This window comes from Phyllobates terribilis, unplaced genomic scaffold (genome assembly GCF_046119375.1).
Source record: "Phyllobates terribilis strain yellow unplaced genomic scaffold, ASM4611937v1 Scaffold_8__6_contigs__length_399053987, whole genome shotgun sequence".
NCBI classification, from domain to species: domain Eukaryota; kingdom Metazoa; phylum Chordata; class Amphibia; order Anura; family Dendrobatidae; genus Phyllobates; species Phyllobates terribilis.
Genome location: NW_027362768.1, coordinates 343,529,687 through 343,541,767, shown reverse-complemented (window position 1 = coordinate 343,541,767; position 12,081 = coordinate 343,529,687). Strand labels below are relative to the sequence as shown.

The 12,081-nt window shown below is 43.1% G+C and overlaps 1 protein-coding gene across 1 annotated transcript in view; it reads left to right on the top strand.

The window, feature by feature from the left end:
• The window catches only part of TAFA4 (TAFA chemokine like family member 4), a 272,904-nt gene extending 262,254 nt beyond the window's left edge, over positions 1-10,650 (top strand). Inside the window, exon 6 of the mRNA XM_073644714.1 lies at positions 6,594-10,650. Coding sequence (XP_073500815.1) covers positions 6,594-6,605 — 12 coding nt within the window. The 3' untranslated portion in view covers positions 6,606-10,650. The remainder of the gene's footprint in view (positions 1-6,593) is intronic.
• Positions 10,651-12,081: the final 1,431 nt, after the last annotated feature.

The following is a 12,081-nucleotide window of genomic DNA, read 5'->3' as shown; positions in this document are numbered from 1 at the left end:
ATAAGGGAGGGGGTGTGACATCCTGCATGGGGCATTATAAAGGGGGGGTGACATCCTGCATGGGGCATTATAAGGGAGGGGGGTGTGTGTGACATCCTGAATGGGGCATTATAAGGGAGAGGGGTGTGTGTGACATCCTGCATGGGGCATTATAAGGGAGGGGGTGTGTGTGACATCCTGCATGGGGCATTATAAGGGAGGGGTGTGTCTGACATCCTGCATGGGACATTATAAGGGGGGGTGACATCCTGCATGGGGCATTATAAGGGGGGTGACATCCTGCATGGGGCATTATAAGGGAGCGGGGGGTGTGACATCCTGCATGGGGCATTATAAGGGGTGGGTGACATCCTGCATGGGGCATTATAAGGGAGGGGGGTGTGACATCCTGCATGGGGCATTATAAGGGAGGGGGGGTGTGACATCCTGCATGGGGCATTATAAAGGGGGGGTGACATCCTGCATGGGGCATTATAAGGGAGGGGGGTGTGTGTGACATCCTGAATGGGGCATTATAAGGGAGGGGGGTGTGTGTGACATCCTGCATGGGGCATTATAAAGGGGGGTAACATCCTGCATGGGGCATTATAAGGGAGGGGTGTGTCTGACATCCTGCATGGGACATTATAAGGGGGGGTGACATCCTGCATGGGGCTTTATAAGGGGAGGTGACATCCTACTTGGGGCATTATATGGGGGGAACAGCCTGTGTGAGGCATTATGTGGGGGGAACAGCCCGAGTGGGGCATTATGTGGGGGGAACAGCCCGCGTGGGGCATTATGTGGGGAGAACAGCCCGCGTGGGGCATTATGTGGGGGGAACAGCCTGCATGAGGCATTATGTGTGGGGGAACAGCCTGCATGGAGCATTATGTGGGGGCACAGCCTGCATTGAGCGTTATATGGGGGCCAGTATTCTGTATGGAGCGTTATATGGGGGTCAGTATTCTGTATGGAGCGTTATATGGGGGCCAGTATTCTGTATGGAGCGTTATATGGGGGCCAGTATCCTGTATGGAGCGTTATATGGGGGGCAGTATCCTGTATGGAGCGTTATATGGGGGCCAGTATACTGTGTGGAGCGATTCGCCGTTTTCTGAGCTATTGTAAAATTTATAATAGATATCACTCATGTAATGTAAGAAGTGAAATCTTTGGCATTGTACTATATTTATATATGTCTCTGCCGTATCTGAGCATCATGAATTGTGGTATGTGTTAAAGGGGCCCACTGAGACTCTTTTGCCCAGGGCCCAAAAAAACCTGGAGCCGGCCTTGCTCATGACCCAATATCAACATGGGTTTACAAGGGACCCCTCCTGTCAGACTAATCTGATCAGTTTTTATGAAGAGGCAAGTTCTGGACTGGACCAAGGAAATGCAGTAGATGTTGTGTATATGGACTTTTCAAAAGCTTTTGATACTGTTCCACACAAAAGGTTGATACATAAAATGAGAATAGGGGATAGGTGAAAATATATGTAAGTGGGTTAAGAACCGGCTCAGTGATAGGAAACAAAGGGTGGTTATTAATGGAGCACACTCAGACTGGGTCTCAGTTAATAGTGGGGTACCACAGGGGTCTGTATTGGGCCCACTCCTTTTTAACATATTTATTAATGACCGTGTAGGGGGCATACAGAGTAATATTTCAATATTTGCAGATGACACTAAACTCTGCAGGGTAATCAATACAGAGGAGGACAATTTTATATTACAGGAGGATCTATGTAAACTAGAAGCTTGGGCTGATAAATGGCAAATGAGCGTAAATGGGGATAAATGTAAGGTAATGAACTTGGGCAGAGGAAATAAAATGTATAATTATATGCTTAATTGTAAAACACTGGGCAAAACTGTCACTGAAAAAGACCTGTGTGTATAGGTGGACGACAAGCTCACGTTTAGTGGCCAGTGTCAGGCTGCTGCTGCAAAGGCAAATAAAATAATGGGATGCATTAAAAGAGGCATAGATGCTCATGAGGAGAACATAATTTTACCTCTATACAAGTCATTAGTGCGACCACACTTAGAATACTGTGTACAGTTCTGGTCTCCGGTGTATAAGAAAGACATAGCTGAACTAGAGCGGGTGCAGAGAAGAGCGACCAAGGTTATTAGAGGACTGGGGGGTCTGCAATGCCAAGACAGGTTATTACACTTGGGGTTATTTACTGTAGAAAAACGAAGGCTTAGGGGTGATCTTATTACTATGTACAAGTATATGAGGGGACAGTACAAAGACCTTTCTACTGATCTTTTTACTCTGAGGCCAGAGACGGGGACAAGGGGGCATCTTCTACGTCTGGAGGAAAGAAGGTTTAATCCTAATCACAGACGCGGATTCTTTACTGTAAGAGCAGTGAGACTATGGAACTCTCTGCCGCATGATGTTGTAATGAGTGATTCACTACTAAAATTTAAGAAGGGCATGGATGCCTTTCTTGAAAAGTATAATATTACAGGTTATATATACTAGATTCCTTGATAGGGCGTTGATCCAGGGAACTAGTCTGATTGTCGTATGGAGTCAGGAAGGAATTTTTTTCCCCAATGTGGAGCTTAGTGTTTGCCACATGTTTTTTTTTTGCCTTCCTCTGGATCAACATGTTAGGCTATGGGTTGAACTAGATGGACTTAGTCTTCCTTCAACCTTAAAAACGATGTTACTGTGTTACTATGTATGTTATCTTACACTGTCTCCCCCCCCATACTACACCCCCAACACTACTCAGTCTCTATTCTGTGCCCACGCACACTTTTCTCTCCCTATACTGTCTCCTCACACGTTTCCCCCTCCTCTCCTCATACTGTCTTCTCTCACATCCCCCCTGCTACCCATACTGTCTCCTCATATATTTACTTCCTCACACATCCCCCTCCAATTCCCTGTACTGTGTCTGCACACATCACATCACCCTCGCTCACCATACTGTGTCTGCACCCATTCCCCCACTCACCATACTGTGTCCGCATACATTCCCCTCTTTCGCTCCCCATTCGGTGTCTGCACCAAACCCCCACACACAAAATCTCCTCACACTAAACCTCCCCCCACACTAAATCTTCCCCCAGCCAAACAATAAATCTCCCCCCACAATAGATCTCCCCCAGCCACACAATAAATCCCCCCATAGTAAATTTCCCCCAGCCGTAGCATAAATCACCCCCCCCATAGTAAATATCCCCTCATTGTAAATCTCCACCCACCCATACCATAAATCACCCCCCACAATAAATCTTCCCTTCCATTACAATATATCTTCGGTGTCTTCAGCTCTGGAGCACAGAGCACTTACCACCATTGTGCGCCTCTGCAGCGCTGGTGAGTGACGTCAGCAGCGTGATCGCATGACCTGATCACGCTGCTGACGTCGCTCTGACCCGGCGGTCAGAGCTTCAATTGTACTCGTGTCTGAAAGACGCCAGTACAATCACTGGGAGCCGGCGCGCTGCAGCTTCTCTGAGCCAGCTATCAGCTTGACACCCAGCTCAGATAACTGCGGACTCTCAGTCCGGGGGGTGGCAGAATGCAGCCGCTGGGGAGACACCTCGGACAGCCGCATTATGCGGCCAGCTGCGCCTGGGGCGGATTCCCCGCCTGCTCCCACCAGATATGCCTCTGCTCTCACCCACAAAGCGCTCCATGCTTCAGCACCCCCCTACATCTCCTCCCTCGTCTCAGTCTACCACCCTACACGTGCCCTCCGTTCTGCTAATGACCTAAGATTAGCATCCTCAATAATCCGAACCTCCCACTCCCATCTCCAAGACTTCTCATGTGCAGCGCCAATTCTCTGGGATGCACTACCTAGGACAATTTGATTGATTCTCAATACCCACCGTTTTAAGCATGCCCTAAAAGCACATTTCTTCAGAGTGGCCTATCGCCTCCCCACACTTACCTAACTATCCCTGTTTCCCCATCCAAAATTTCCTTCCAAATCAGGACCCTTTTATCATTTGTACACACCCCCATGCACTTAATAGCCCTCTGTGTCTGTGCTCTCCACATACTGGTTGGTGACCGGTTCATGCAGCATTATGTGAATACCCTATTTATTACATTGATGGCTGACCGGACAATTCAAGCAATTGCTACCATCCACCTTTCGTGTCTCCCCCATTTCCTCATAGATTGTAAGCTTGCGAGCAGGGCCCTCTCTCCTCCTGGTATCTGTTGATTTATGTGATTATTGTTATTCTGTAATGTCTTTCATTGTCTGTAGAAGTCCCCTCTAAAATGTAAAGTGCTGCGGAATATGTTGGCGCTATAGAAATAAAATTATTATTATTATTATCTATCACTCTGGAGGATTCAACATATCTATACATGGCTATGTTCACATGTTGCGTTTTTGCATTGTTTTTTTTTCCTGCAGGAGAATCCTGCTCTCTTGGCAGTAAAGACACTGCTTACAAAAGTCAGGTTTTGCTGCATTTTTTTGTGTGCATTTTTATTGTCTCCTGTGCACGCTGATGAAGTTTAGAGCCCCCCCCCCCCCAAAAAAAGATGACTTCCTTAGTTTTTTGCACCAAAAACACAGCAAAAACCTAATACCTGCATTTTTGCTGCACTTACTCATTGCTTTCTATGGGTGAAAAAAATCTTTCATTGCAGCAGTTCATTGCGGACAAGACAAAGCCGTTTTCTGGTGACTTTTGCAAATTTTTCCACATTCTTTTTTCCTTTCCGCTGCACACACATTTTTTTTTTTTACTTAGACATTTGCCTTGCATGAAGAAAATACATCATATTTGATACGACAAGAAAAATACGGCTAAACTCCGCTGTCGCTTCCTTATTTTCTACTTGCACGCCTCATAGTTATGAGAAGGGACGCGGGCGCATCTACATGAGCGCAGTAAACTAGTTTAATGCATAATAAGTGGGCAAATAGCAATGCAGAGGAATACTACTTTTTATACAATGTTTACGATCAGTGCAGATGGCAAAAATATTGGGAGTCTGCCGAGTAAAGTGGATTATTGCAGCTTTCATGGGATCGGCTGTAAAATAGGTCTGTAGAAAGAAAAAAAAAAGTTTTGCAAAGTAAAAAGTTATTTTTCATCGTTAGGTGGTTACTGCCAGAAAATTACTAGATGATGTATAGGAATGAACATATACAGGTCTAATGGCTCAAAACTTGTCTGCAGCAACCAATCAGAGCACAGAATTTACTCTGCTAAAATATAGGACATGCAGGTGTTGTAATGGACAACAAGGGTCACAAGACTTCTGTTATTTTTTATGCCCATGTATCCTTTAATAATAGTCATCTTATTACTGTATTATTATTTTTAGGAATTATATATATATGTAATAAAAATAATAATACAAATAATAACCAATAGCAGTACCAGAATATCTTTGTAACAATTCTAATAGAAGGGTCTCTTTGTAACAGTGCCCCCCTTAACAGTGCTAGTATGAGAGTACCCCTAATGAACTGTGCCTTTAATTCCAGCTATTGTGTTCCCACAAAGAAATCCTGGGAATACATATGTTACAACCATTGTTTTCGTCAACAGTGCCAGCCAGAGAGTTCCCCCATAAACAGTGAAAATTTGAGTCTCCAATTAACAGCACCAGCCAGACAGTGTCCCCATGAACATTGCCAGAGTCCTCGATTATCAATACAAGCCAGAGAGTATCCCCCATAAACAGTGCCTGAGTCCCCAATTAAGGACACCAACCAGAAAGTGCCCCATAAACAGTACCAAAGTCCCTGATTATCAACTGATTATCAACACCAGCCAGAGAGTACCCCCATAAACAGTGCCAGTGTTCCCGATTAACAGCACCAGCGAGAGAGTGCCCCCATGAACAGTGGCAGAGTTCCTGACTAACACCACAACTAGAGTTCCCCCATAAACCTGAGTTTCGAATTAACGGCACGAGCCAGAGACAACCCCCATAAACAGTGCCAGTATTCCCGATTAACGGCACCAGCCAGAGAGTGCCCCAATGAACAGTGCCGGAGTCCCCCATTATGAACACCAACTAAAAAATACTCATAAACAGTACCAGAGTCCCTGACTAACACCACAAGCTAGAGAGTTCCCCCATAAACAGTTCAAACCTGAGTTTCGAATTAACAACAAGAGCCAGAAACAACCCCCATAAACAGTGCCAGTATTCCCGATTAACAGCACCAGCCAGAGAGTGCCCCCATAAACAGTGCCAGAGTCGCCAATTACGAACACCAACTAGAAAATGCTCGTAAACAGTACCAGAGTCCCTGATTATCAACACCAGCCAGAGAGTACCTCATAAACAGTGCCAGTGTTCCTGATTAAAAACACCAACCAGAAAATGCCCCCATAAACATCATAAATCAGAAAGTTCCCCCATAAACAGTGCCAAGTAGAGTCCTCAATAAACAGCACCAGGCAGAGAGTTGCCCCATAAAATGTCTCCATAACAGGAGTTGTCACAAGAAAAAAATGATTACCAACAGATGGGATAGATGAGAAATGTATGATTGCTGGGGGTCCCAACCGATCGCCAGGGCACAGAACTGTATATGTGGGCTATATGTGATGCACTCATTTATTTCCATTTATTATGATTATTTTTCTTTGTTTTGCAGGTAACACGGTAGCAAACAGAAAACTCGGTGACGGAGCCAAGAATTGTTCCACCTCTCCGACAATATGTGCACTCAGTCTCCCTTTTGGACTTCAAGACTTATCTTTTTAGGAACTGTGCTAACAAATAGTAACATTTTCACCCTATTTTTCTGCTCAAACAATTATCCGCAGGAACTTTAATAAAAAAAAGAAAAAGACCAAAAACTTGATCAATACAATTTCTGCTGACGGCGGTGACTGAATTTTTAGTGATTATAACGAATCATGTGGACTCTGGATTTCATTTATCTCTTCAAATATTGAGATATGAGAATTCTTCTTCAAATTTTGGAAGCTTGAAGATAAAGTTAAAAATGAAACATTTCATGATTTTAACCATTTCCATGTGCACAACCATCGTTGTAATATATCACATGAATGGACGATGGGGATCGTTGGGACACCCGGAAGTGCATTTGTTGCCTATGGGCTGGTAAAGAGGTCCTTATGGTAGCTGAACCCCTGTCATGCTTTAGCTTACATTTTTGTAGGCACATGATAGTAAATCCATAAAGTTCTCGAGATCTTCTCACGTATCTTCTTTGGATTATTAAAGGAGAAAGCCACCCAAAATGGATCTTCCACATCATTGAGATGTTAGAAGATCTCTACCGATTTCTTCTGTGGAGACAAGATTTCCATCATGAAGAGATTGAGTTGATTTTGTTTCCTGGAGATCCCTTTGAGATTCTTCAGAGTTTTTTTTGAAAATTGGTGGTGGTCATGGATTCCTCTAATTTGATCTCCCCATGATAGAGGATCACTTATGGGCAGGTTTACCCTTTTAAGGCTGATCATGTAGGACCAGATCCACTTTCTTGGTGCTTATTTGAGGTCTACCCCTGGCTATCATTAGAAAATCAACTAGTGTTTAAATCAGGTTATTGATTGTGTTAACTCTACTTTAGGTGTTTTTCACAGTTTTTTTTTTCTAAATAGTAAACTTGCAATTTTCACACTGGCCACTAGGACCTTTTTAGACTCTAACTTCCTGTCGTTTCAGAAAACAACACATATCTTTAGACACAATGGTCAGGCCTCAAGGCTTATCTAACTTCTTGTTTCAGGAATCAACATGTGTCTTTAGACACAATGGTTCGACAATGAGGCTACTCTAACTTTCTGTTGCTTCAGGAAACAACACATATCTTTAGACACAATGGTCAGACCTAAAGGCTTCCCTAACTTCCTGTTGCAGGAAACAACATATGTCTTTAGACACAATGGTCAGACATCAAGGCTTCCCTAACTTCCTGTTTCAGGAAACAACATATGTCTTTAGACCCAATGGTCAGACAATGAGGCTACACTAACTTTCTGTCGCTTCAGGAAACAACACATATCTTTAGACACAATGGTCAGACCTAAAGGCTTCCCTAACTTCCTGTAGTTTCAGGAAACAACACATATCTTTAGACACAATGGTCAGACCTAAAGGCTTCCCTAACTTCCTGTTTCAGGAAACAACATATGTCTTTAGACACAATGGTCAGACCTCAAGGCTTCCCTAACTTCCTGTTGCAGGAAACAACATATGTCTTTAGACACAATGGTCAGACCTAAAGGCTTCCCTAACTTCCTGTTGCAGGAAACAACATATGTCTTTAGACACAATGGTCAGACATCAAGGCTTCCCTAACTTCCTGTTTCAGGAAACAACATATGTCTTTAGACCCAATGGTCAGACAATGAGGCTACACTAACTTTCTGTCGCTTCAGGAAACAACACATATCTTTAGACACAATGGTCAGACCTAAAGGCTTCCCTAACTTCCTGTAGTTTCAGGAAACAACACATATCTTTAGACACAATGGTCAGACCTAAAGGCTTCCCTAACTTCCTGTTTCAGGAAACAACATATGTCTTTAGACACAATGGTCAGACCTCAAGGCTTCCCTAACTTCCTGTTTCAGGAAACAACACATCTCTTTAGAAACAATGGTCAGACCCCAAGGCTTCTCTAACGTCCTGTTGTTTCAGGAAACAACACATGTCTATAGACGCAATGGTCAGACCCTGACCCTACCTTTTGTATTGAAGTATCTAATGAGTATATGCAAAGGTCATTGTGAAAGGGGGAGGGTGAGGTGAGCTGTGACATCTATTGTGCATGTTAGAGCCAATGTTATCAGCTGTATATAGAGGTGTTACCTGTCATTGTAATCCTACATGTGATGACAAGGAGCTTGCTGAAAACTCCTTCTGAAAACACAGGAAGTATGTGTCTAGAAAAAGCCCTAGTGGCCAGAGTGAAAATTGCTAAATTATAAAAAATAAATTATATAAAAATTGTGATATGAAAAAAAAAAACACAATAAAAAACTGCAATTTTTTTTTAAAGAATACATGTAACACAAAAACTTGATTTAAACAGTAGGTAATTTTCTGATGATAACTCCCCTTTAAAGTGAATTTATCCTGAAAGATTATCGTGATCCAGTGTTCATTTTACAATTATCTTGCACTGTAAACAGGTTACCGATCATCCGCTCAACGAGCAAAACGCTCATTTGTTGGGTGAAATGATCTAGTGTTCTGCACAAAATACCATTGTGCTCGGCAGCACATCGTCCTGTGTTCTCTTAATTTCAGAAGAATAATTGTCAGGTTTAGGAAATTCATCACTTTTGTGATATTTTGGCCCGGTAATGAAGAGGTTTCTAGATAATAAATGTAAAAGATCCTACATGATTGACCTTAGATCTACATATTGGAATCAATCAATCAAGAAAATAGAAAGTCTCTGAAATTCCTATTTCACATGATGGTCAGTTTGCAGACTTGTCCGATTATGCCCATATAGGCATAAGACTGTTGTCCACCAACTATGTGACCAAAGAGAAAGTCCCTCTCTATAATAAAGTCCTTGTTAAGGTCATACTGTAATAGAGACATAGCTACAAGAGATGTAGACGAGGCAGCATTGGCACCCAAGTTTTGGTGCGGCAACCCTGTGGCTCCACTGGTAGAAGAAGGACCTTGTATCAATCTTTGCATTTCGGTCCAGGAACTTCAATTGACGCCATTGATTAAACAATCAAGAATAAATTTGATATGTCTATCAAATCCTAGTGGCACTACTGAGACAATACACCATATAGTGTCAAGATATCATAAGGAACTAGTCTAGAAAAAGTCTAATGCCGAGCCATAAAGGGGCTGTCATTGGTATCCTTTAAAGAGCATATCCGGGACTTTAACGTTAATGGCTTATCCTTAAGATATGTCATCAATGCCTGATCGTTGGGGTGCGACACACAGCACCCATACAGATTAGCGGTTCTTGCTTCTCAGTTGCGGAACTGCACGGCTCCTTCGACTGTATAGTGGCCGCGTCTGGGTATTGCACATCCGCCACCTATTCGAATCAATAGGGGGTAGATGTGCAGTACTCAGCCGCGGCCACTATTCCGTTGTTGGAACTGTGCCATGCAGCTCCGTAACTGAGTAATTCCGGCCAACACTGGGAACAGCTGATCGGCGGGAGTCCTGGGTGTCGCACCCCCACCGATCAGACATTGATGACCTATCCTAAGGATAGTTCATCAATGTTAAAATCCTGGACAACCCCTTTAAATCTCTACGTCATGCTCAATCATCTCATGATTGGCACTGTATAGGTTTTTGACCAGAGTGTTCCTTTACAGGAACACTAAACATAGCAAATGCATAAAATAAAGAACATCCCAGCCCCTCTTCCCTTTAATCTTCTCCCTTTTTCCATCTCCTGTTTGATATCAGAATTAAAACTGAGAATTCTAAGAAGAAATCCTAAGTATTTTACCAGCTCAACCATGTCCTCTTCCCTCTTTCTCCTCCATTCTCTCTCTGGCTGTAGGACAACTTGCTGCAGCAGGAGCCCCCCCCCTTCTATCTTGTCTGCAGTTGGACAAAAATATTGTTCAGCTCCACCCCTTGAATAAATCCCACCCCTGCATTGGTTTCATTAAAGGGAATCTGTCATCAGTTTTGTCCTATATGAACTAAACCTATCAACTTATGCAGCGCCTGTGCTGCATTCCATAAATGCTTACATAACCCCCTGACTCCCCCTGTAGAACCCCCAAAAACCTTTTTAAATTCTCCTGCAATGCATGGTAATCCAGTCGGTCCGTCCGGTCTGATGAGTGTGGCTTTGGGCCTCTCCATCCCAACCCCCGGTTGCTGTTTGCCGTCCTCCTCCTTTAATCGACATGGATGACTCCTCACGTCATCCACACTGCCAGACAAAACCTTGCACCTGCGCACAGAAATCGTGGCTCTCTCCTGCGCATTGTGCTTTTCTCTACTGTGGGCGCATGCGCACTTATGTTTTCAGCTGTGCCCGCAGTAGAGCAAAGTATAGTGGGCAGGCGCCAGCCACGATTTCTGTGCGCAGGCGCAAGATTTCGCCCGGGGGTGTGGATGACTTGAGGAGTCATCCATGTCAATTAAAGAAGGAGGACGGTGAGCAGCAGTTGGGGGAGGGATGGAGAGGCCCAAATCTCGCTCATTGGACCGGACCGACCGGATTACCATGCATCGCAGGAGAATTTGAAAAAGGTTTTTGGGGGGTCTACAGGGTGAGTCAGGGGGTTGTATAAGCATTAATGGAGTACAGCACAGGCGCTGCATAAGCTGATAGTTTTATTTCATAAAGAACAAAACTGGTGACAGGGTCCCTTTAAAAAAATGGAACAGATCATCAATCGATTAATCCCCCCTTGTTGGATTTCAACATGGTTGATTTTTTTCGAGAACATGCAGAAAATCCTGTATTTTGATCATTTATTTATAGGTTTAATGTTCACTAAGAATGGTTCAGCTAAAAATTAAAAATAGCGACCTCCACTGGATGTAAGTGGCAAGCGCATTACCAAATGCACCTGCCAGTTTTGACTATGGTGAGGCAGGTGTGATGGGAAATCAAATATTTTATATCATTTTTTTTTATGGTCTCGTTATGTTTCCTTTGTATTGTTTTAAGATTATTACTTTTCTTTCTATCCAATTAAACAGATTATTCCATATCATTTTCTATCAATCAGATTTAATGCTCTTCAAGCAGCGGTGCACTGCATGTACTTGATGGTTTGCCCTTAAGAAAACCGTTTAGAACGAAGATAAAATGTTATTTAGTTAGATGAGAATTTCACTCTTTTCTTGGAGTATATGTGGTTAGGAGTTCATATTATTTGGCAACTTTCTTACAGTAAATCCACCAAAATAAAACTGAGATGACAGAATAGACTTCATTATTATTTAATTATTATTGTATTTGTATTTTTCTGTGCTACAGGGTATAGCGGTTTTTATAGATTTCGCACCGAAAAACAGACATTTTGTGGAAAATTCTGATATTCAAGACAATAAAGCCTAAAGACTCTAAACCTGTTACCTGAGACGCCTCGGGAATTGTAGCGCTCATTCATTGCTTAATCTCACGGATGGTACTTCCATCAGATTTT